General features: G+C 33.1%; 1 protein-coding gene across 1 annotated transcript in view; it reads right to left on the bottom strand.

Moving 5' to 3' along the window:
- Positions 1 to 509: 509 nt before the first annotated feature.
- Positions 510 to 27,885, bottom strand: part of LOC124366109 (putative fatty acyl-CoA reductase CG5065) — a 107,341-nt gene continuing 79,965 nt past the window's right edge. The window contains exons 3-9 of the mRNA XM_046822375.1: positions 22,242 to 22,490; positions 10,900 to 11,045; positions 9,954 to 10,063; positions 5,919 to 6,111; positions 2,676 to 2,924; positions 1,366 to 1,623; positions 510 to 943 (exon numbers count right to left, since the gene is read on the bottom strand). Coding sequence (XP_046678331.1) covers positions 790 to 943; positions 1,366 to 1,623; positions 2,676 to 2,924; positions 5,919 to 6,111; positions 9,954 to 10,063; positions 10,900 to 11,045; positions 22,242 to 22,490 — 1,359 coding nt within the window. The 3' untranslated portion in view covers positions 510 to 789. The remainder of the gene's footprint in view (positions 944 to 1,365; positions 1,624 to 2,675; positions 2,925 to 5,918; positions 6,112 to 9,953; positions 10,064 to 10,899; positions 11,046 to 22,241; positions 22,491 to 27,885) is intronic.

Raw genomic sequence — 27,885 nt, 5'->3', positions numbered from 1 at the left:
TTGCTTAATTTTTTGAAGATTGTGACGGGAAAAATATTCTGCAGTCCAAATTATAATTAAATGTTTAATAATAGTTAGCAGTAATTAATACTGAGTTTTTTTGTGGTCGGAAATTACAAGATTAAAAATTGGCAAGGATTTACTTTAAAAGAGAAAAGTAGACAACTTTATTTTAATAAGTTGCAACTATGGAGATGCGGTGACAATAGAAACTGTACAGTAAATGGAATCGTGCACTTGTTTCACTTCAAAACCTGAGACCTACATATTTACATATTTTATACAAGAATTAATTTAATTCAATAACATGTTATAGGTTAAGGAAAAATTATAAATCTTTATAAATTAAATATTTATTTAAACAGACCATAACATTTTAAGTATAAATATATTTATTTTTTAGACTCTATTGTTTGTGTAAGTTTTAATTTTTAATGTTACATAAAACTAACTACTCCTCAACTATGAGACATTTACTTATCGGTAGTTATACTAACAACAAAGTTAAGTGCTGCTGAATAAGTTCTATTACTAATTCTTTATACAGTTGACGGTTTAATTATTTAATTTTTGAATTTGTCTGGAAGCTTTATAATATTCAATACCCCTTATAATTATATAATTAATAAAAGCTAAATAACATTAAAGTTGTTTTTAGCTTATCCAAAGAACAGTTATCAAATACGTACGTCTAAACACTAAAAACTACATTCTTTCCAAAGTTATAGTATAGTACACATGTTTCAAATCACAAATAGCCTAGGCAGCATTGGGTATTTCCTGGACCAACTACTTAGGTATGAACACTTTGATAAAAGGCATCCTCTGCAGCTGCACTCCTGAGTAGTCCAGGAAGGAGCGAGTAGTCTCTATCCAACCCATGAGTAGCCATCCTAGTAAAACTGCCAGCACCGCCTTGGTAGCACAGTCCAGCCAGAACAGCCTGTGGAAAAAGAATATAAATCATCAATCACAATGACTATGAAAAATACCTGTTCTATATTTCAAATTTTAGATATATTCAATCTAAAAATATGTCAGTTTGGAAAAATCTTGTCTAGTTTGTAGTTTTTTTTAATTTTCATGGAAAGTAAAAATAAATTTGTCTAAAAAAACCATTTGTGGTTAAATAAATAAAATATATTATTATATCTAATTACAGCATACATGTAATTCCATCTAACTCTTACACATAAACTAAACGCACAATTTATTAAATTTGTATGACGTTAATTGTATTAAATAAATATTAGCAGAGAAATTATGAAGTGGTACGCTTTAAATACTTTCAGTTGAAAGGAAAACATCTACTAACTCTGTAAATCCTTTCTGCTGGACCTCGAAAAACTGCATGGGGAAACTCACCACATCAGGTGTTTCCTGGCCGTAGGTAGGCTGCTGAGCGGCTCCTTCATGCAGTACTGCCTGGCCCCCAACACGATGTTGACCAGGTACTCATCCACGTCATACTCTACGTTGGCCAGGAAGAAGGTCTGCCTGTCTCTCTCCGACATACCATCGGTGAGTGCTCTTGTGCGGTCAGACTTGAAGTGCCAGTTGCGCATTGTGAAGTACTGCAGAACTTCCATCCCCACAGAGATCCGCTTTTGCACTCTTACCATGCTTATTCACAAGAGAGACATGGAAATTAAGCAGAATATAAACAAAATCACATGACTAAACAATTCTTATGTACTTGAATTTAGATAGCTGAACTAAGAAACTCAGGCGTCAATGAATTCGTAACTTCATAATATTTATTACGATCCATTTATGCGACATTTCCTAGTTACATAGCTTTCATCAGGCCTTCCTTCTTACTAGAAAACTTTGGAAAAAAATTAATTTCACAAAAAAAATTAAAATTGTTATAAGTGAAATGCATGTAATACATTATATTAAGGGATTTTATATTGGGATGTTTTGGAGAACACACTCAACAACAGTAATTAGTTTTAAGAAAGTAATAGTGGCAGAATATTTTTAATATATATTTGTTATATTTATTTTTGCATCTATGGGGATAACAAGCAACATTGTAAACTTCCAGAATTCGAGGAGAAAAAGTCTATAATGAATAACTTCATTTAAAATCCTTTACATTAGGGAAGCCTTCAATTGATTTAACACTTTTGATTTTTAAGATATCAATGTAACAAATTCTAAATTTTTTAAACTACTACGTATTTTTTTAGATGTTTACAGTTAATTGGCAGAGGGTATTACACTAGTAGAAGATACAACTCCATTAATTTTTAGCTGTCATTTTGATATACTTAGTAGCAGATAAATTTCAATCTTTGAAAGAATATATGTTTGGAGAATAAACACACTTAACTTGCAATATTTAAGAGGAGCTATATTTTAAAAACGCTCTGCACTGAAAACGCTGATAAAAATATTATAAAAACATTTTCTTGTGTCAATGTAATCAAAACAATCTAATATTTTATACAAACGAAATCGTCTAGCAGATTTTTCTCAATCTATAAAACAATCTATAATGTTAAACTTATATTAATTCAATAAAATGTGTCAGCTTTATCCCCTCAATATTTTAATAAATTCGTTACAGTAGGTTTACTATTCAGGAAGCTAATATGATTGTACTAGTGCGCATACACTATACTAATTGTAATTGTCTAAGACACTGTTATGTTTGAAACCCGACTCACAATCGTTTCTGCCGGAAGAGCACCATGAGGAAGTCGATGAAGTAGGCAGGCAGGACTTGGAGCAGGATAACCACAAGCCCGTGGATGAGGCGGTTGGTTCTTATCGTGCCATTCGGGTACCAGAGAATACTCTCAAAGGGGTAGTTGTAGCCGAAACTCTTTCCCCTCTTCAAAACCTCGCCCCAGGTTATAGGAGCCACTTCGCCACAAGATATGTTGTATGCGGGCACCGGATCTTCTAACTCCATACTGGAATATTTAGCCGTTTGTAATTTATTTTTGAAAGTTTAATAGTATGTGATGGTCACTACAGATAACTGAATTTGATAATTATAAGAAGTTTTCTGCTTAGTATGTGTTTGAGGTAATCAGCAATAAAGATTTGGATATATACCATTCATAATAGACGCTACATTAGTACACACTACACTACTACACTATTACTACATAGAACCATGCTGAATTGATCTCCGCTGGGCCAAACACAATGATATGATGCCGTTGAATTATTATATATAAACATTGCTTTATTATAGTAACACTGAATTATTTTTTTATTAAACGTAACAAGCCAGTTCTTATATTAAATCGTGTTTTCTTTCTTTTATTTTAAATTATACATTTTATGTTCAAAATTCTAGCACATTCTATTTATTAAATGCTATTAAAGGTATCAAGGTCTTCATTTTAAGTTATCGTGGCGGATGATCAACTGAAGCCTGCGCACAGGCTGAATGCCCATGCAGGCTTTATTCCTTATTAATTATTCAATTAATATCTTAGGTAGGTAGATAACTAGTAAAATATTTTATTTTTCAAAACAATTCTGTTTAGTGCTTTACTATTGTCATTTTTAAGTGTATTTCATGTACATTTGATGGAATAAACATTCATTCATTCATTCATATTGAATGTAACACATTTTGTTGGGATTACTAGATAACCTTTTGGGAACAACATCGCTTTTGTAAACTAATGTTGTGCAACATATTATTTTTAAAACAGTATATTTAAATTTTGTTACTTCAGTCGTTGCTCAGGTTCGTATTTACATTCATTTACAGGAAAGAAAAAATATCCTTTCCTCCTTGACGATTTAGGATTTATATTGTTCTATAATGACGGCCTTTTCATTGTTCTTCTTTTCTTTTCTCTATTGATACCTCAGTATGTTATTCGTTATTATGTTGCTTATCACGGAAATATAGCAATAATAGCTAACAGAACGGGGAGATCACAGAAGAGCAAATAACGAAGTATTGGGAATTAATTTGAATTAAAGCCATGTGTGGTGCACCTAGATTTAAAATAATTCTTGTAGGTATGAAGCCAGTGTACAACCAAATACACAAAGCAAGGACATTTTTATCTTTATAAAGCCTAGGTTCTTGTTTTCAGATTAGATACATTCTTCTTACTATACTTTATGCCGGTATCTAAACATAATATTCGAAATCTGATAAAAAGCATTTTAAAATAAAATTTATCTAACAATTCTAGGAATATACAATAAACACGTATGCAGTTACTAATGTAACAAATTCTATGTTTTACACAACTTACTGACAAAAACAGAAGTAAATAAGTAATCTTAAATGATCTAGAGGGCTTGATTCGAAGAAAAATCAATGTAAAAATATTACAGATAATGAAAAAGTAGTAGTATTAAAGATAAGTTTGGTGTTTTAATTGCTTCAGGTTTCATTTTTGTAATGTTAATATTAGTGAAACAATGTACAAGATGTGTAATAAATGGCACAATAAAATATTTCTTTTATACGCTGAGTTTATTATCAAATCATTCTTAAAAAAAAATTAAACAACCAATACGATTTGAATTAAATACATGGAAAAATCTGTATACAACCAACCGAGTAGTTAGTCACAGCTTAATGGATCGCACCACAAACCGAAATAGTAACATCAAAGTGTACCAGTTCTTTGTGACTTAGTACTAATTACTGTTTGTCAAGCGATCCCCATCGCAGCGACTCGCGTTCATGAGGACTGACAGACATGATTGCAACCAGTCATTTGCGAGAGGGAATCAATCAGTCACCGAAAATTATTATCTTAATTATTGCCTTTGATGTAGTTAGCTCTGCAGAGCAGGGTTGTTATTACAAATCCGATAAGCACTCATTGTGCATTACTTTGTAAACTAGGCAAAGGTATGACGTCCATATGTGATTCTAAACTTATTTAGATATCTCAAATTAAAAAAAGTTCATATATAATTTTACTATCTTTAGTCATTGAAAATATTGTAGAATCTTGGAGCTTTGAAAAAACGGTTTATTGTAGTATCACTAGATCAAGGAATACAACATTTTCCAATATATAATTTTTTATTTTGTGCAAGGCCTTTCTGAATCAAAGATTCCATCATCAGGCACTTCACAAATTATTAATTGTGATAATTTGTGAAGTGCCCATGATGGAATCTTTGATTCAGAAAGGCCTTGCACAAAATAAAAAATATATATTGGAAAATGTTGTATTCCTTGATTTAGTGATACTACAATTGAAAATACTGTTACATATCATTTGTTACTGCTATATCTTCAGTTTAGAATGTGTTGGTATAACTTAATTTCTTTTATGGACTAGTGAACAAAAATATAAAGCAACAGGCAGGTGACAAATCAAGGTGGTAGAGTAAGTAAGAGTCTGTAAGTTCCCGCTCGGTGTCTTAGGTTCAGGCCTTAGGGTGCGAAGAGCAACAGAGAGAAGTGTGTAGTATTAGGAAATAACGTTTAGGGTTGGGAGAGAGAGAGAGAGAGAAAGAGAGAGAGTGATAGGATGGGAGGGAGAGCGGCAGTGCTAATATCATCGCCACTAGTTGACACCTTGACCGTGGTATATTAATGATCATTACCAGAAATAACGTACGTTTTTTGATACTCACATCTGTGTGCCTTGTTTTTGACCGATAGCACTAATAACATCGTTCCCAGTTGTCACCTTGAACATAGTTTTTTTTATTATTTAAATCAATGCCATACATATCGCGGTCATACAAGCGGTTATAGGGTTGATTACATCATCCCCAGATCCCCAGTTATCTCATCGACCTTGGTACGAGTATATTATCATCATTAATATCAATGTTGTACCTGTCGTGCTCATTGCTGAGTAGCATGATTGGGAGTGACATCGTTGATAGCATCATCCCCAGTAGTCACCTAGACTTTGGTGATGATTTGTATCATCATTATCATCAATGCCTGTTTTGATACTCACTGTTGTGTGGCTCGCTTGTGGGCGATAGCGATGATAGCGTTGATAGCCACATCCACAGGTATCACTTCGGCCTTGTTGTGTTCTCCACAGAGCATTGAGCGGATAACGCCTTTGCCAGCCCCTACTACCACTCCCACTGGACCATTCAGGGAGTCTACCCATCCTGGCATAGGCTCTCGCAATGCTGGAGTCACTGAGGGCAGATCAAAAACTTTGTTAGCCAAAACTTGGAATCATCTAATACTAAGATACTTATAAGGGGTAATGAATGTGGACAGGTAAGTAGTTTAATTCATCTTTCATTAATAATAAGGAGTGTCTATTTCGTTAAGTACAATATATAAGGACTAAATATGTGTTCACATATGTGACATCGACATTCAATTCAAACTAATTAAATTTATTCTCGCTCTTATTTCTAAACTTTTTGGGACTTTGCGTTGTGAGTAAATACCTAACAAATAATAATGTATTGCTGGTTTGGAAAAACTCTAAGGTTTAGGGAATAACACTTATATCAAGTTTTGAGCGCATTACAGCATTTGTGATTGAAATTATTCGTGTTTCCGCCTCCACAGCTAAGTTTAATTTGTTGCCGCAATCAAGAAAATATATACAAAAGGTCTCAGAAACTGGTTTTCAGTCAAATAGGGTATCCTCGTAGCTCTTGCAATGTTTCGCTTTAACATATTTTACGTGTCAGAGAGCAGGTTTACTTTGATGTCATTTTGAAGAAAGTATGCAGATATTCTTGTGAGTCCAATTCTACTATGATTACAAAACATCTACTCCCTGTATAAGTGGAAAATCAGTAGTAATTTAATACAATATTTCAGTAATCGTTTATGATAGTTATTAAGATGCCTAATTCCGGATTTTCGGGCTGTACTCTTTAAAGAATGGTTTGTTGAAGCACTTAGTGTTAAAATGCAGTATCACAATGTGAAGGAAGCCAACCGTTTATGAGTGTCTATGTGCAAACTTTCACAGCTTTCCTCTTTAAGTTAGGTCTTATAACAGTGTTCCAATTTTTCCAATAAACAATATTCTACCTTTTTTTAATCAAGAAGACAGTTTCAGTTTTTAAAACTGTATTAAAATTTATAACGGAGGTTCAGAAACAAAAAAATTTAATATCTAAAATTTTTTGGATTGGCTAACCAATAAGATTATCGTTTGGAAAATATTTGAGGAATTTCTGTTTTCTCTATTATTCTACTTGTAAAAGTCACAATGAATGAACGGGTAGTTTACTCAGTCTTACTTGAAATAACGGAAGGATAAGGAAAGGATATATTTACAAGATGTGCAACTAACTTTGCAGACTTAATATGCACAAAGTGTATTGGTGTTCGTATATTTAAATTTTAAAGTGCAAAGTTCAACTGACGCTCATACAATTGCCAAGATTTTTCCTTGAGTCTGGGCTTAAAGGATATAACTTTTTAGATTTATATATTATTGTATTTAACTAAATTATAACTTATAAAATAAAGATTCATCACATATTACAAGGCCATGCCTAAACTGTTTTTGTTTAGTGTAACTAAAACATCCTAATTAAATAGTTTACAAAGATTTAATAGAAAATAATCATGCGTGAACTATACTTTTAAATGCCTAAGTACATTATAAATGAGAAGAATATTAAGAAAAACATTAATTTCACAATGTTATAAAAGTAATTATATGCAAGGAATAGCATTGTTGTCACTAACACTTTACATGCACTAGGGACATTTCAAAACTAGTAGATAGTTGTTGCAAGTTGTTTACTATCGCAGACCCTCACATAATTCCTTATCTATTAATATGACTGTATTATTAAATTGAATTCACGTTGCAGCTCCAGAAATTCTAGAGAAAGCTTTTCTTGAAAATCGATTCGTAAGGGGTGTTTTAACGTCTTTTTCATGATGCAATACAAATAAATTTAATTCTATCCCAGCATAAGAACAAATAGTTTATTCTGCAACGTAATATTCTAACACTCAGCTTTATGTCATGAAATGGTCCCGCCACAGAACAATCTGTTGTTTATACGGAAATAAATCTTCATGAATATTTCAAGTATATATGTCAGTTCATGCTCAAGATATCGTGTGGATAGAAAGAATTTAAATTTGCCAGTACTTTAAGTGATTCACTAACGTTTATATAATTATTATTATAGAAACAGGTTAGTGGTCTGTACTGTTTTACTATATTTATTATTATTTTAGGAGCCTCGCTATAGGTTTCAAAATATTATACTGGAGTGAAGCATCTTTCCCAACTATGAAACATAAAAAACATAATATAATTCAGGTGTTGATTCTCAACAATAAACTGGAATTCAAAGTGAGAGAATTTATAATAAACTGCTCCATTATTCACAAGTCATACACAAAAGGTGCGGCCATGCTGAAACCCTTTTGCCTATCCACATACATTTCAATAACGTTGAGCTGTAAGGATGCATTGTTTCATAAAATATCCATTTTGCTTGATTTCCTTCGTTTAGTAATGATTGAAGGAATTCAGTAATGATTTCAACTAACCAGACAATATTTGGGACCAACTCTAAATTTTTTAAATTATTTACAAGTACCGTTACATTAACAAATAAATATTACTATAAACTGTAAATATGTATTCATTTTAAAAATAAAAACACAATATATTAAACGCCCAAATGTTTTATATGGCAAACATATTATGATGTGCTTGATTTTAAATATTGCTGTATTTAAATACTAGTTTCACTATTATTGTTAAACTTCTATTATTTTAATAATTTTAACAAAATAGTGTCCTACTTGTAAGGAAAACTCTACATTGCAGCATTGAACCAAAACACGATTATGCGGGAAGAATACATTTTAACAGGTAATAAAAACTTTAATTACTCTCAACAGTTTTTAAATTATTATCAAAGATTATCATGGAAATGACAATAAATAAAGATTCGTTGATTTAACTAATGGAATGCCTAGAACTCCCGTAAAATATAAATACTCTAAAAAAACTTTTCAGTAAAGAAAACAATAGTTTAATACTTTGAAGGAACTTTCACGTAAGCTCTAGAAGTACAAACTGCTAGAATACCGGCTATCTGTACAAATAATTTTGGGTAGTACTATTAAGTCTTTTAAATAGTGGAACAACCTTCAGTTTTCTCCTACGAACAATGCCAATATCTCAAACACTGATATGCCTTTATTTGTAGTCGTAGTTATACTCTAATGAGCAAAAATATGAATTAAAATTAAATAAATTAAAATTATTACTGTACCAAATAATATTTCTACTATATTTTCTTTTGTGTCCCGAAAGACCGATAACCTTTAATGAGTAGATTTCGAACACTGTTTAAAGAGTGTTTAATTTTAGCTTTCTTTGAAAACCTTAATTATGTCTATGTCTTGGTTGTTAGTAGATAGAAATGAACAGTTCAACATGTTTGTACAAGGACCGAATAATCAAAAGTAGAACGTAGAATTCTGTTTCATATCTCTCAAACTTTCATTTTTTACTGAGAGCTTTTACCTTTTAAAACTTTTACTTTTCAATTTACAAGGTGAAAACTAAACAAGGTAAACACATTTAAGTGTTATGCATCGTTAAATGTACAACCTCCGAGTAATAAGGCAACAAATTTGAAATTGAGAATTAGCGCCCTAGAACGTAAAAAAACCGTTGAGAAAATAGTTAAATAGCTTTATAATAAACTCAGCAGGATCGCACACGGACTACACTTTTTGAAAATGTTGGTCTGTGGTAAAGGAGTATCAATAAAGATCGCTGTAGTTTTTCAAATTATTTTTAATATGTTGGATGTCTGTAGGTGAATGCTGGATATTTCTTATGGTTAGGAAAATACAGTATATTACAAAAACACTGCAGTATAATAATCCATTCAGGAAGGAAGATGCTACATTAATGAACAAATAATATGTGTTATTTCTTAGAACCAATGGATGTTCTAAATAGATCACTTTGATAATCTTAATACGGAGGGTGAAACTCAAGAGTCGTCAGACTTGCATATGTTACCTATTGACGGCCTTGCGATGGCACAGGGAATGATAGCTCCATATTCACTCACTAAAGATTCGGCTAGTCTCTTGGAGTAGGTGTAACAGTTAGGGTGGGGCCCCAGCAGCCTATAACAGAGAGGGTGGGAAACCTTATTGACATACCAAGACGATAGAAAACGTATATTAAACTTCTCTGGGTCCTCACGGTCCTAGTTTGCAGATAGTAAAGTTTTAACTAAAATAGTACAACTTTCTTTTGAAGTTTTCTAGCTTACAAAGTATTTTCTTACTTTCAATCAAAATATATTCGATTCAGCACTATTATTGAATATTTAAAATGTCTAAAATTCTAATGAACATTTTAAACGCTGGAAAACATTTTTATAGTAGGTATGCGCACACTCTAATTTACTCATAAGCCAGTTTAATAGTTACTTGATAGTAATAAAATGTTATATATTTTTTCGTAGTGTACAATTTAGTCACAAAAAACATCTTTATTCAAATCTAGAACGGTAAAATGTTCTAATAATTATAATAAACTCAGATTTTATTACATAGTTTTTTAATACTTCTCAAATACAATCAGTTAATATTACTTTAGTTGGGTCAGGAAATTATTGTTTTTTTACCTCATAACACGGATCTTAAACATCAGCAATCCAACAATTTATGTCCTAAGTTTGATATTACACAAACATTGGTTCTATGGCAAAGATCTATTATCATAAGTATCCCACAGAAATGATTTTTGTGTAGTGTACCAAACAGTACAATAGCACAAACAGTACAACAGTACAAATCATATGTGTAAGTTATACGTTCTTGTGAAAAATTAATTAAAAACTGCAATCAATACAAGTAACTTTAATATTCTTAAATATGAATTTAAAAATCTGAAATGAAATATTCATGGAGAGTTACAGATTGAGACGTGCTAGTAATCATAACCAGTTGTATACCTGGGTGTGATGATCTCGAGGGTGGTGTCATCCATCCACTGGCAGACGCGGATGATGTCGTGTGGGTTGGCTGGGGAGGGGTAGGTCACCTCCTCCAGAGTTTCGTACTCGCAGTGGCAAAATGCCGTGGACAAGTGCACCAGGGCCTGGAATGTAAATGTTGGTGTCTGGAATGTAAATGCTTGGAACTTAAGTTAAAAAAAAATGTTCTTTGTTCTTTTCATTTAAAAAGTCTATTATAGTCAAATATGGCATAGGAAAGAAACCTAGCCTCTATTGGCTATATATAATGAATATATAAATAATCAAAAGTGGTTATGATACTCAAGAAAAAAGGCGATTTCTCATTTTTAACTAGACAGAAAAAACTTCAAATATAAGTTAAATCATCATCAACTATTAATTACAATATAAATTTTACTCTGTAAGCATATGCAAAATGCGTTAGATTTAATATGTTGTATACCTTTATATTTGCTGTAGTGTACACTTTTTCTGTATCTACGAGTATATAATATACATTGTATTTCTCTTAATCGTATCTTTTGTTCAACATAACTATTTCCTTATATACTTACACTCTTGTAATTTTGCATAGAATCTGGTAAAGTGCAGTCGATTGTTTTCGTTACTTAGGAAAAGAATTATTGATATGCAACTATAATCCTGAGGTTTTCACATCACATGACCTGTCATCCTTAAGTGCAAAAGAAGTGTCTCCTACACAGTTTAGCTTGTTATTGTCAGTTCCATTTGTGAAATAAGTCGTTTTTGACATAACCAATCTCAGTAAACTTCCAAGCCTATCTTCTTGGCCACATGATTTTTACACTTCACATTCTTAATATGCACTTTTTAACTATCAAAAAGTTAATATTGTGTTAGTGTTCCTCACTATAAAACTTTATATACTCACTTTTGCTACAATATAGTTAATTTAGAGGGGCTAATAGGAGTAGAACCAGAAGTACTTACTGAAGCATTTGCTATGTAGGCAAATCACAATTTATTTATATACGAAATTATTTTATTATGTAGTTAAATATGTCAAAATATAGGTAAAAAATACGTAATTTTTCAAGCAATTGCCGGCAGATGTAGGAAGGTACAATAATACAGCAGGTTTTTCTGATACCCTACTTTGGTAACGAGTTTACAATGAGAGTTGACTTTTGTTCTCTCTGAGCCAGTGATTGGATAGATGGAAGCCAATCAAAGGTGTTGCTTATAATTAGATGGTTAGTTGAAGGGATCGCTATGAAAACCTCCGACACGCGCTAATCGGCATATCTTTTAGTATCTGCGGTTTATTATTAGCGGGTTTCGTTTAAATTTTTACCTTAAGGTCCTGTGCGAGATATTGTGAAAGTAGCTCTTTTATAATCAAATTACGATTTTTGAGTTGGGAGTTTTGGTGTCAACTAATGTTATCTTTCTTTTACAGGGATCATTTAATTAGATTCTATTTAATAATTAACTAAAGTTTTCAAGACAGTAAAGGTCGTTGCAAGTATTGTTCTAAGTAAATTCCATTTTAATATTATTTAAAAGTTACACGTAATAACCATACAGTATACAACAGTCAACATTTATACATCAAGATATAGTTAAAAAAATAAATTTTGGAAGCATAGTTAAATTACAATTTGAACTTTGAGTTTATATCAATAGTAACAGGTTTTATCACAAATGGAACTAAGAATTCTTCAGAAAGTGTTTAGTTCATATATATTAAGCCTGGTTTATAATAGAGAGAAGTATGTTATTTAGATTAAGTTATACGTTTTAGCTTATTTGTGTTTTATAAGAAAGATCAATTTTTAGTTCCATTTTATTTTTGAAACAATAAGTTAACTTTAATTTAATCTATTTTGTTTTAAAGAAGAACACCCTTTCTTGAGAAATATTTAACAACAAAAGTGTTTGTGTAACCTTTGTGAATTAAATTTAATCTACATATGTAACAGTAGAAGTATTGTTGTTTTAAATTGTCTTTAATTTGAAAATGATGAATTGCTAATTATTAAAAAAAGTTTTGAAATAATTTTGGAGCATATTCTCCTGTCAAACTACCTAATAGATATAATTCATTAGTGAACTACATAATTAAGTGCAGTTAAACTAATCAAAAAGTTATGTAAAGGGGGTTTTCGGATCTCTCTACACTCCTTAAGTAAAAAAGTAACGTACCAAATTTATAAATCTTTTCTGTATTTTTATGAGATTCTCACTTTTAGCTATTGGTATTTATTATATTTATTAATATAACTTACTCTGCATACTCGTACATTCTCTCGTTTCACTCTGGTGGCCTATTCAAAATTCTCATAGTAAATTTTGCTAAATTTGATAAAAACTTTTACAATTTATCCCAGCCAGCTATGATATCAAGGTCATATATGAGACTAACCGCGCACAGGCTATTGAACCATTATTGAGGGTTGACCTTGTCAGTCCACTAATGTGGTAATACAGTTCACGACTACACGACTGATGTTTGGACTGATTAATATGTTCTAGTACGTAATAATTTCCATAATTATATACAATTACCCCTAAAAACGTCAAATTTTAAATAATAATGTTTATACCAGGAATTCAAATACTGGGAACTACAGTATAGTTACAAAACAATACCGAAAAATTAATAGATATAATAGAAATAATAGCGTTAAAATTAAATGCTTATTCGATGTGAATGCAGATGTAGCGAAAATTTAAATACTTGAGAGGCAGAAACCTGTTGTTTATGTAAATGGTAAATGTTTTGGAAGCGTTTGCATCTTCCGGAAACGCATATTTTCTGTCTGCTGAAATTTTGACAAAATCTTTGATCAAGAATATTACAAACTAATAAAATACTAAAATCAAGGAAATTTGGAAAATCTCTAGCTTTATTTTTTATCATATACAAAATGGGTATTTTCTGTTAAATTCAAGAAATGTACGAAAAAGCATTACGTTTAGAGAATATCTGAAAGATGCTTTTTATTTTCGTCGATCATGACCCATGTAATCCAAAACTACCGTAAAACAAAAATGTTTATATACGTATGTGCTTATGAAATATGACGGGAGCTTGTAAACTATCTGCCGCAATTATTTAAATAAGGTTGACCTTTAACATAGCTCGGATGAGTACATTAGTCAGTATCAACCAGTAATAAGTTGTAAGAAAGAGTCTTTTTGCATTTAAGCACAAATTTTTAATCGACAAATTTTAGCGTGGACTCAAACAATACATTTTTAAAATATGTTAGGTAATTAAAAAAGACTGTATTTCACATCTCATAAGGTATAAAAAATGACGGCCTCTTAAGCTTTGGAAAAGATATGGTTATATAGATGAGAAAAAATCCCAGATAACAGGCGTATTAAGTTTTAAGAACCATCTAAAGTGTCACATTAATCTCTGGACAAAGGAATACCACGTTAATGCTCAATTCAAGACATACATATTTTACCATGTGAACATTGGTCTCCGATGCTTAAATTCCCATCTGTATGTATGTATGTATTCAAATAAGATTATCTCAAAAAATACTATATTCAATTATACCAAAATTAGCTGAAATGTTTATGATAACAAGGCGAGTTTAATTATGATATTAACATAAATATATATTCTAATGGCGCTCATTACAACTTTTTAACTTTAAATATGCTAAAAACAAGCATTTTTTATACCTAATGACATATTCTACATTTTTATTACACTCACTTGGATTTTATGGTAATATATTGCAAGTACTAGTATCATAGTATGGTATTGCATTATTTGTGACCCCAAGGTGTATGGATGCATAGTATATAAGTATATAATATTTTGAACAACATTATTAAATCCTGTTTCCACAATCAAACATAAATTAGGAAACAATTATTCTTATTAACTTCTGTTTGGAATATTATAAATAGTTTAGCCCGTTTGAGCTGTAATTAGAGATGTTTCGTATCTGTTGTAACCATATTTTATTAATTTATGAGCCTAATTTGCTTCCTGCGCTCCTAATGTCCTGCTCACCATACTCATTGACATTTCCGTCTGAATATCGTTCTTTAATATTATCATAATGGTTAAGAAACCATAATATCTATTTTTAGATGGTTACTGATGGTTTTATTTTCCTTATTTTAAATATTAATGCTGTATTTAAGTTTTTTATTCTTTGCTAAAGAAAATTTGGATGACCTTTACAAAGCCTTAGATTACTTTATTCGTTTTCTACTTATCACAGGTGGTCGAAAGCTCTCTTTTTAGCAGCTCAAGAGCTAATCAAAGAGTAAATAAACTTTGGTGTTAGATCATATAAAAAATTTTAACTGCATTAGCTTTTCTGAGCATTGTTTGCAGATGTTACTAAAATATTGCTTGCAAAAAACAAAACTCGCACATATGGTGGAATCGAAAAATACGTTGAATGTAGTCTTTGAATTTATTTTCTTGTAAATGATTAACCAATAGCCCACTACCTAGTTACCATAAGAAATGTACGAGTATGTACCGACCATAGTTAGCTGTCACTAATGCTAACATTGGTAATCTACCCGAGTAATCCAGTTGCAGAGGGAGAAATGGTATGTTAAAATTGTGAAAATGCAAAGACTTTCTATCCAATGAACAAATCACAAACTTCGTGTGCTCCAAATATTAAAGATCGTGAAGTAATTGGTTAATGCTCATATCAATCACGCACTATGCAACGCCCTATAAACAGAATATTTAAACAGAATGAATTGCGGCGTCAACCAAAATAATTGATAAAGAGATGCTCCTAATAATGTTAGTATCATCAAGACATTTGGTCTTGCCTCAACATGGCAGTATACGTGGCAATGTTAAATATTAAACAGGCAATGTAATAATTCATAATTACCACGAAAGAGGCGGATAAAATTACATACGAGGAATAAAACTGCAGTAAATATATAAATTTTATAAAAACGTACAATAAGCAGGTAAACTTAACTGCTGATATATCGGTAACGACAGTAAAAAAGAGAGGTCTATTGTGTATGGAGAAGTGAGTGTACTCAGAGAGAAATTTTTATTATTGTTACGATCGAACGAATAAACTGTAATTAACTTAGCCTGTCTTCGTGTCAATCTGAAACCAGAACCGGATTCTGTTTTACTTGACATGTCTCATTTCCTGAATGCATATTCTTGTTATAATTAAATATTACGAAAACAATTAAATGTTTTTGACAGTTTATTTGCATATAAACACACACAAATGTGCATATATTTTTGTAGGGCTTAGATCCAGTTTACCTTTGTTTTATTGCAGCGTCTGTGTCCTTTTATCTGACGCTGTTTCATACTTGACTACTGGAATCTGGATTCATGTTCTTTTGCAGAGATCCAAAGAAAGTCCCAGACGGAGAAGCTCAAAACGAACCTTACATCGTTTAGACATCAGAGAAATCAATGAATAGTGGAAGTAGCAGTCTCAGAGTCTCATCAGGTACGCAATTGAGTGCACTACGACATTTCTAATCACGATGCATTCGATCTCTAATCACGGTTGAGCAACCGAGTTTTTTGCACATATGTATCTACAGTAGGAATGGTTGATTCAATTTAAATGTTAAGTTTATCTCCAGTTCATCTCGCTTTTATAGCAGCGTCTGTTATGTGACGCTGTCTCGGACTTGACTACTGAAACCTGAAGTAGTATTCGTCTAAATAGATTCAAACAAAAAATCGATTTAAATGTTCGTTTGAGCTTTTTCCTCGCCAAATCTCTCTCAATAAATTTAAAGACTGTTAAAAAGCCATCTTAGTTGTCTTAAAATATCTGTGTATGTATATTCTTAGTACTAAGTACTAAGACTAATTACTAAATAAATTTAATACTTGTACATTTAAAATTTTCTTTGTGGGGGACAACTAAGCTAACTCAGTATTCGCGTCAGAATTATAATTATACATCGTGCAAAGCCTATTTAATTGAGTGCAAAGCCGTGGCTAGTACTGCATAGATTATTTTATGCAATTTCTTTCAAAATGTATGAAGTCGTTTCCACAACTTATGTTGTGCTTTTAGCGAGGCATAACACACACACTCTGTGAATTTTACTTGGTGTAGTAAAATATAAAACTTCACAATAGTTAAAAGCTTTTAAATCCGTTGCTGCTGTGTTTTTAGAACCAGCCAGGTTCCCATAAATAAACTAAAGCGGCAGAAAGTCAAACACCTATAAACAAAAGCTGTTTATAGCAAACAAGTGCATATAACTGTTGCAGCAACTCCAGTTTTACTGTGGCGTAGATTATGTCTTTCAGAGTATAATATGTAGTTCCCATCCATTTTGCAACTTTGACCATCAACATATAGCTGTATGATAAGACGTTTAGCCAGAGTTTAAATGTCTGTCCCAATTTCAATATACAGGGTGTCAAGCAACCTTTCGAACAAACTTTGCCACATGGTTCAGCAGGCCAAAACTAACAAATAATGCAATATAACATAGACTTTCTCAACAATGTCTTGATAGTTTGTTTATTAGTTTTTCTTCATTTAAAACACCTGATTTGGTTGCTGATTGTTGGTCAGCTGTTTTCATGTAATATTATGCTATTGATTTTTAAGAGCATTGTGAATAGTTTGTTTCTTTTTTATTTGTGTGTGTGTAACACATTGATTAATGTAAATGGAACAAAAATGATAGTAATATTTTTTTTAGGTTATAATAATTGTTCAGTATTTTAATAAAGAACCTTAAAATGTTTATTCGTAAAAATCCACTACATTGTTGTACGTACTTGCAATGCATGGATTTAACCTGTTTTTACGTTTGGTGCTGTAACTCAGTTATTTGTTATTCAATCTTTTTGAAACAAAAATTGTTGAATTGGTAATAAAATATGCTAAAAAACGTTTGCCTGGTGAATTTGTTGTCAAAGTAGCCGTTTCAAAGCTAATACAATTTGAAAATTTTGAACGGCCGCCATTTTGAAATGCAATGAGATATTTGTTTTATTTTTTTCCCTGAAAATGACCACCACTAGGTTAACATAAATTTTAAGTTTGAATTCTGTATCTTAAGTGGTTTTTGAGTAGTAATTTTTTTCCCAAAAAACACACACAGACAGACAGACGCTAAACGAAGTGAAATAGGGCTCCTGTTATATTGCATTATTTGTTAGTTTTGGCCTGCTGAACAATGTGGCAAAGTTTGTTCGAATGGTTGCTGAACACCCTGTATATCTATAACTCTTCATAACTGTATATCACTTTTGCTTTACAAAAAGAGAGTCTGTATATGTATTGTATTGGTTTTCTAGACATATTTCACTATATGGAATAAAGTTGGAAGAGTAAAATAATATAATACAGAGTTATCGAAATAATAGAGTTACTAGTACGAAACAAATTAAACAACAGTTAAAAATAATAATTACTCACGTATATACTCGTACTTGCGATAATAATTACTTACGTACTTGAAAATATATTGCTTACAATGATGGATGATCTAAAGGGTCACAGAAGAGGCTGCCTGTTTCAAGAATACTTAAATAAGCCTGTAATTTTTTATCTTTTCTTGAAGGCAAAAGAGACTACAGTGGTGAGAGTTACCTTGCGTTGCGAGTTTTAAACATTTGACGCCATTTATCTAGTAACTCATTTATAAATAGTAGTAGCCTGTTGCACAAACGTGAAGCCATAGACTCTATGCATTTTATTAATGTGATGTTACCACTATCGCTAAAATGAGCAATATTTATTGAAAACTAATAGAACACAAATACAAATTATATGTTTCCGAATTAAATGTGTTATACACATATGAATAATTTTGGAAACTCTTTTTTAATATATCTGGTCTTATTGCTGCATATTTTAATAATCAAAATGGCATTACAATAAAGACTATTTAATTTCCTTTTCTCTAAGACCTTGTTAAGATTTTGGTGTATAAATAAAACAAACACTTTTAACTGAAATTCAGCCTTTAGTTTAGATTTTAAAGACTTCATTCAATTCCAGATATTGGTACTTAAGCTTCTGGAGAATAGAATGCAAGGAATCATTGTAGTTTTAAAGAGAACAAGGCTGGTATTTAGGCTCAATATTAGAACACGTTATTGACTCTTCTTTTTAGAATCTATCGTAATTTACATCTACAGGGAATAATTGCTAATATATATACTGTCATAAGTTACATAAAAGCAATTTTAAAAACGTAGTTTTAATCAGGACTAGGCATTACATTTTTTATCGATGTGATTTTGATTTATATAATAAGTACTGTTAATCTGAAAAATCGATCAATGTTTATGGCCACATTAACATATTATTTACACACAAAACTAAGTAATTACTGTATAATTCAGGTAAACCAGTAAAAATTTTAAATTCACTCAGGACCAAAGATGTGGATTGTAAGTTCTGTAATTCTGGAAGTATTATAATAGCGTACTGAATGTAGTTGTTAAATACTTAGAAGGTAACAACTTAACTCTAAATTAACTCAATACTATGAGTAATAGTGAATTATCTTCACTGGGTAATGTTTCGACTGGAACTACTAACCATACTGATATATGTTTAGATCATGTATTTGTTTTAAATAGGCATTTAAACAATTTCAATATTTAAGTTTTTTCTTTGTTGGGCTGACTTATCTTTTTTTGTGGTGAGCTTTCAATCAAATGCGTTATTAAAACCGGGCTGTATGGTGGGACAGTAATCTTCGAAGCAAGGGAGGTTTCCAAAGAGATATGTCATTGCCAGATTAGAGTACAGAATAATCTAGTCAGTGAGAGCCGACCTTTAACAGTCCCAACAACAAATACAACAACCAAACAAGCCCAACTACACTCATTATCCTATCTTTGCTACTGGTTACGAGATAATTTGAGTTTCAAAAGAACTTAAAAACTTTCTGGTGTTGATGACTTTATTGTGGAATTAGTCATAAATGTCATCAATTCTATTGCTTCTGCATTGGTGCATAATATCAATTTGAACTGTAAAAATTGAGTTTTCCAGTAAACCTCAAACAGAACATTGTATTTTCATAAAGCCGATAAGCCTCCTTTCAATTTTCTTTAATATTATCCTTCCTAAATAATAAAATAAATCAGTCGGAAAGAGATCAGTTTTGGTTTACTTAGGGAAGAATTAAAACAATTCTCTCATTTATACAACTAACTTGATACACAGTAGCTTAAAATTAGTATAATAAAAACTGGTATTTTTTATTTTATAAAACCTTTAGAATTAGTAGATTATAAAATATTTAATGAAGCTCCACATAATGCTTATAAATAAACTTAAACAGCCGGTATATTAGGTTCCACCTTAAGCTGGTTCAATAGTTACGTAACTGGGAGAAAGCAACAATTGATAATATCTCTTCAAATTTATAACTTTACGACTGTAAAGGAAAAGCATTTTTATTTGCTAATGGGTTGGTTTTATTTCCTATGGTGTTTCAAATTGTTTGTAAGATATTATGGCTAATGATCCTTTCAAAAGTGTTATGATTGCAACTGTCAACAGATGGATAAGGTCAGTAACATTAAATGTTTTAATATAGTTTTTGATAGTAGATTGACATAGAAACTTCATATAAATGTCCTTCATAAGAAATTACGCATGTCACTAAGAAAGTTCCACTTTTCAACTATTTTATTGAAGAACTATTAAAAACTTTATATTATACACTAATACGTACATTCCAGGGTGCAGTATTAAAATACATTTTGGGGTGGGATATTTATAATTGTTATTGTAAACCTAAGATTTATTAAATCTTCTTTTGTACAAGTTGTTACGAACTATTTAAATTCAATATGAGAGTGAAGGGAACCAAAATTTATTTCACTCTACCCGTAACGTCCAACATGGTTCCGAATAATTTCTAAAGTGGATGAGAAATGTTTAGTTATTCATTCAAATACCTTGCTCCTAAATATTTATCAACTACAAATTTCTTTAAGACTTGCAATTCATTGAATACAAATTGTTTTAAATTGGTCAACTGGCTTTTGTTGCAAAGAAATGTTGGGTTTTTAAATTGTGTGCTCAGATAAAATGTGTTCATTGTGTTTAACATGAACTTTTATATATTATATATACAACCATAACCTTATTTATAATTTTATTATTTCATCATTTATTTATTACAGTATATATTATTGTTTTGTTACTGAATTTTATAAATATTATCGTTACTAACGTGTTCTTACTACTTTAATTACCGTTACTCTGGTTTTGGTTAATATTGTATTAAGTATCTACACATATACTGTACATAGTTTACAGTAAAATGAGTTAGTACACCGAGCGAGACGTGGAAAATAAGTTAAAATAGGATTATTTTTGCCTTTTAGAGGTTAGTTATCATTGTTAAATCACTTGCATTCATTTCAAAAACGCAATCACTATTATTAGTTACCACAACACAGCCGGCTGTCGTAGTTTGAACAAAAAAAAATTAAAATAAAGTAAAATGGAAATTATATTGTGATCGGATAGTTTTACAAATTAATTTTTGCTAATGAGTTTTGTCACTGAGTAGCCAGATTAATATCCGGCATAGTTATGACGAATCACTGTCCAAACCTGAACTTAGCTCCCTGAACTGAACAGGCTGGACAAACAATAGAAGTAAAATCACTGTTATCCAGCGTTATTAAACAATATTTGGATATTCATACACGCTTTTTATTATTATTAAAGTATCATAAAAATAGTATTTTAAAATCACCACGATGAAGGCTCAGTTTTATATAGCTTTTTAAGTTTTCTAGAATTTATATTAAGTACCTTAAAACTATTAATAAATTACGTCACTGGAAACACTACGTTTAATAGTAGTAAGTAAATTAAAAGGAAGTATTTTTTAATATACTTTCTAAATTATTTAAAAAATAAATTAATATTATTGTAATATATAATTACATGGTTTAGTACATTAACATTCATATAGTGGGAGAGTCCTAACTTAATAATATCAAATTTACCTTTAATTAATATAAGATTTATTTTATAATAAACTTGATCAAAATTAGGATATAGGTCGATTTTATATTTGTTTTGCTAATAATATTTATTACTTCCTTCTTATATTACATATTTATCCGACGTAAGACCTTCCAGGCATAGCATATTCATTCAATCCATAGTTATTATATTCATGGCAACCTTTCTTCACTGATTTTTTTTATTGGCCAATAACAGTAAACACATTAAATTAAATATGATCAATGTTTGATTTCAAATTAAAAGCTTCAGATTATAAAAAGCAATTCTCCCTTTTCTGCAGTATATTGACTACTATGTACTGAAAATCACAGTAAGGGAGTAAAGCTTCCGATCTGTTACCTCAAGTTTCGACATCTGCGCCGCTAATTCCAAGACCCGGAGTGTTCCCAAGGTGTTGCTCTCTACCGCTGCCTTTAGCCCCCATTCCAACCTGAGAGATGCAGCTCCATTGATCACCACAGAGACCTCTTGGTTTAGGACCTGTTTCTGGTCTGGGCGGAGTCCCAGATCCTGAGCAGTTAGGTCCCCTTCCACAGCCACTAGTTTTTTCAGTACTCCTGGATTCTCCTTGCGTAGACGGTCGAACAGCTGGAACAGACATCCAGGTATATATTTCGACTTAGGCTTTTATTTCAAGATATATCGACAATTTTTAATTGAGATATTAGTAATCTGACTTTTCATGAACTCTAAATAGTGTTGTGCACTTTCTCTTCAGGTTATAAGTTAAGCACTCATTTGTAAAATATAAATCATCATTTTTTATTTATCTATTATTATGACACATGTATGTTAATTTTCTTGTATATTTGACCCTAAAATCGAAGTAAAGAAGAGAGTAGATGTTAATATTATCTTTTTTGACAAATCCCAAAGTCTATTTGATACATTTTAAGTCGTGTATTAGATCTAACAGATAGATAAAAAGAGTGGATGTAAATACAATACAATATGTTTCACTGCTCTCATTGCCACCTTTCGTCTGAACGTCATTTATGGTCACATAGGTGTCCAATAATTATAGCTGTCTTTGGAAAAATCTGTTATATTGAATTAGGTACTATTATTTTTTTTTTATTTACATGCAACAATACAGGTTACACGCCCAATTACATTGTGCATGTTTAAATCAAGAAGACATGTAATAATATCAACACATTCCAATATAATCCAGTTCAGTCCAGTGTTCCACCACAATAATTCACATTAAACAGATAATTAACCCTAAAGATAAATAACAGATACATATCTATATATAGAGATATAATAACATAACTATAATAAAATTATAAACAAAATTACAACAATAATAAATAATCATAAATATTAACAAAAACAACAAATTAAAATCTGTCAAGATAAGCAAAAACAAAAAGAACATATATATATTGGAACAATATATAAAAATATTGGAAATGTGATGAAAAATGTGCGAGAAAAATTTATGTGAAACAAATTTTGGGATTGATTATAAAATGATGGAGTGTAAAAATTAATCTTTGACAAGCAAAATGAATCCATTACTACAAGCGAGCACCACCACGTTATAAAGGTTAACTTGCACAAGCCTGGAGCAACAAGCAGCCGATACCGCTCAACTGTGGTGTGTTTGTTGCTCCCGGCTTGTGCGTACGAACGGCGTGCGTACACGTATTATATATATATATATAAAGGTGTTGCAAGCTTTAGAGAGTAATATTTTTAAAAACTTTGGTTTGCCGGAAATTATTGTGAGCGACAACGCTACTTACTTCACCAGCGAGGAGTTAAGGGCAAATATTTTTAAATGGGGTGTGAAATTAATCACTACAATCCCGTACAACCCCCAGGGTAACAAATCTGAAAGATATTTAAGAAACTTAAATTCAATTTTGACTTGCTTGTATAGTGATTGCAAAAGGAACTGGGACTCTGATTTAAGTAAAATTCAACAAGCAGTTAACTCGTGTGTGAATGACAGTACTGGGTATATCGCATATTCTTTAATGTTTAATTTTAAACCTAACAATGAGTTGGATTTAAAGTGGAACTTGAAATCAATTTTTGAAAATTTAGTGCCAAAGGAAAAATGTCAAAAATATGCGGAGGCGTTGGAGAATTTAAATAAACAGTTTATAAAATTTCGAAGTTAAGGCCCTATAATAGAAACCACCGAAAGTTTAAAATTAATGATGAAGTGTTTTGTAAAATACCTGGACACAGAAATAAATTGGATAGGAAATTTGACGGACCATAGAAGATTGTGATTATTATCTCAGAGAACAGTTATATAATACTGAAACCGTACATCGCCGCTCGCACACCCACAGCAAACCATCAGGGAAGCGCGCGCCCATGGTGGCGAACGGGATGCCGGATCAAAACTAAACTAGGTAAAAAAAAGAACACCGTGGTCAGCATACTCAGGTTCATTTACTAAGACACAACATAGGCCTATCTAGTCAATATAAATATATAAGTATATATACTATAAATAAAAAAAATAAAAAAAATAAAAAGTGCCTGCAGTAGTATATTCCTCAAACAATCCTTATCAGGTGCACCTGCATACAAAAATTAGAAACGCCATAATTTGAAACAAGAAATGCCAATTCCACCCGGTATCCTTCGGCTAAGGGCGGGCTCCTAATGAAATCCAAGAAATAACTAAATAATATCTAAAACTAACTTAAAATTAAATAACAAAATATAAACTATATAAATGGCAACAATAACAATAACAAATAAATAAAGAATATGAGCAGGGTATCACAGATGTTGACTAGTAGAAATGTCCATCATGGTGGCCGTCCTTCAGCAGAGCGCAAAATCGAAGGTTCTCTGCGACCACGCATGATGGAGAGATGACAGCAGAAAATCAATTCATCTCCTGGACCTCATCAGTGAGGGGCCGTAAACTTAGCCGCACATGTTAGAAGGAGAACAGCTCAGCAAAACTAAATAAAACATTTAATTAAACAAAAATATAAAACTGGAGCTACTCCTAACTTGTACACCACGGCTCGGAGTCTCTACCACTCTCCCGGAAAGGCCAAACGCCTTCAAAAGGTCAGTGGGCTCTGCAGCCAATAAACCACACCCACATACACTATATAAAACACACATGAGCCGGGGAGATATAGGTATTGAACCGGCTCAGACTCCCCCCCCAAAAGGAGGAACTCCCCTCTGTTAATTTCTTCAAAATGAAGAACCAAACGAAATGCCTCTCCCCCCCAATGGTTGAAGAATTATAAACCGGAAACCCTGAAGTCTGCAGAAAGGAAAACCAAGAAAATCCAGTTGGAGGCAAGAAATCACTCCAAGAGTTGCGTGGGTACAAAGAAGAAAACAGGAACCTTGATCAGGAAGAAAGAGCAGAGGTGATCAGGCCTCTGGACCTAAAACCCTCCCGCACAGACTAAAGAGAAATCACGGATGACTCCGGCAAGGCTTCAGATGGGATATGTGCGCCTTCCTGAAAATCTTCCCGGACTGAGGATCTCCCAGTCGGGCAGTCACCGGAGTCAGAAACTTCAAGATGCGGTGGGGACCAGTCCACCTGTAGCAAAGTTTAGCAGCTCTTTTATCCACAGCCGAACTGACTGGGTGAGCCTTGCAGTAAACTAGATCCCCCACCTGGAAGGGATTGGCAATACGACCTCGGTTGTACTTCCTCCTTACTAACTCCCTAGCCCGAATGAGATTCCGCCTGGCTGCCTCCCAAGTGGCTTTCACATTGGGAGTACCAGGAGGTGGCAGAAGATCGCTAATTTTCCAAAGGTTCGCCAAAGGGTTGTTTGGCGGAAAGCCAAATAATAACTCGAAAGGTACCGCCTTGTGACTTTCATGCTGGTCCGTATTAAAGGCAAATTGGATCCAAGGTAGTTGTTGATCCCAGGTGGTCTGATTTTCCGCATGAAAGGCAATGAGAGCAGATCGAAGATTGCGATTAAACCGTTCGGCGTGAGAAGGCTGAGGATAGAAAGGGGAAGTAGTCACATGGCGGATTCCGTGCCCAAAGCACATTCTTTTAAAGATATTGGAGACAAACTGTGAACCATTATCGGAAACGAAGGTGGCGGGGATTCCAAAGTGTTGAAAAAAATGGTTACGAAGTGCTTGCACCGTGAGCTGCGCGGTAGCACTCCGCAATGGGAACAACCAAACAAACTTGGAGAAGGCATCCACACAAACAAGTAGGAACTTATTTCCGGACTTGCTACGCGGGAGAGGCCCAACATAGTCAATGAAAACCTTCTCCAAAGGTTTTTTCCGCCACCTCAGATGACAAAAGACCCAACTTGGTATTTTGAGCGGGTTTGCTTAGCGAGCACAGTTCACAAGAACGTACTCGAACTGCAATATCCCGGTCCATACCTTTCCAGATGAACTGATCCCTAATCTTCGCGATGGTCTTATGAATTCCTAGATGTCCGCCCACAGGAGAAGAATGAAAATACTGAAAGACCATCGGTACAAGAAAGCTTGGCAGCACTAACTTAGGTTTTCTCCGCTGCTTGTCACGGCAGCATAGAGCACCTCGGTACAGAAAATAAGGAGGGTGGGCACCTCCGTTTTTAAGCTCATTGATGATAGCAGTCAGCTCGGGATCCTTAAGTTGGTGTGGAACAATGTCCGAAAATGCCAGAGGAAAGTCTAGGAGCACGCCACAACATGGCGGCTCTGATAAATTCTGGTGGTCGTTGGGTAAGTGATACATGCGTGACAGAGTGTCCGCTATGATATTTTGGGTGCCTCGCACGTGCTGCACTGTGAACTTAAGGGCAGAAATTTGGACTACCCAGCGACCAATCTTCCCGAGCTGACGGGGGTGGGCAAGGAGCCAAGAAAGTGCCTGGTTGTCGGTTTCCAACAAAAATTCTTTATGTTCTAGGTAACGCCTGAACTTATTAATTCCAAACACGACAGCCAAACATTCCAGCTCATAAACAGAACAACTCTTCTTCTCACAAGGGGTTAACGTGCGTGAAGCATAAGCTATGGGCTGCCGGATACCATCTACTTCTTGCGATAAAACAGCAGCAACGGCTAAGGAGGAAGCATCAGTTTGCAAGACGAACTTACGACTGAAATCAGGCATAGCCAAGACTGGAGGCTGCATCACTGCCTCTTTCAGCTGCTCAAAAGCAGTCTGTTGCGCTTCACCCCACTCAAACTTGGCACCCTTTTTCCTAAGAGAGTTCAGAGGGGCCGCCACTTCAGCAACATTGGGGATGAAACGACGATAAAAATTTATCATTCCCACAAAACGGGCAATCCCCTTGGCATCCTTAGGAGGAGGAAACTCCCTGATTGCCTGGGTTCTCTCTGGATCAATACAAACACCTCGAGAAGAGACAAGATGACCCAGAAACGATATTTCAGGCTGAGCAAAACTCACCTTTTCAGGATTGACGGTAAGGCCAGACTCTCGCAGCCTAGTTAGAACTTCCTCTAGATGAGTCAAGTGCTCCTCATAACTCTCACTGTACACAAGCAGGTCATCCAGATAGTTGAACACGAACTTAAATTTGACATCATGAAAGATAGAATCCAGGAGTCTGGTGAGTGTTTGGGCCCCCACAGCCAAGCCCATTGGCACTCGGGTGAACTGGTACAAATTCCAAGGCACACAAAAGGCAGTGAGAGGTCGAGACTCGTGTTTTAGAGGAATCTGATGGTATGCCTGATTAAGATCAAAAATGGAGAAATACTTGGCCTTACCAAACCAGTCGAAAGCAGAATGCAAATCGGGGAGAGGCACGGAGTCAATTTCTATCTGAGCATTGAGCTTTCGATAATCCAGGACCAATCTGGACTTCCCATTAGGTTTCGGCACTAGAAACGCTGGACTGGAAAAATTTGAGCAAGACGGCTCGATTACCCCACTCTTAAGTAAATCATCAATCATATTTCTCAGAATTTCCATCTTGGGCGGAGCAAGCTTATATGGATGGGAACGTACAGGACGGGTGTCTGTAAGACGAATCTCGTATTCCAA

The sequence above is a fragment of the Homalodisca vitripennis genome, chromosome 7, assembly GCF_021130785.1.
Source record: "Homalodisca vitripennis isolate AUS2020 chromosome 7, UT_GWSS_2.1, whole genome shotgun sequence".
NCBI lineage: Eukaryota > Metazoa > Arthropoda > Insecta > Hemiptera > Cicadellidae > Homalodisca > Homalodisca vitripennis.
Note: the sequence above shows the minus strand (reverse complement) of the source record. Positions and strands in the feature narration are given on the sequence as shown.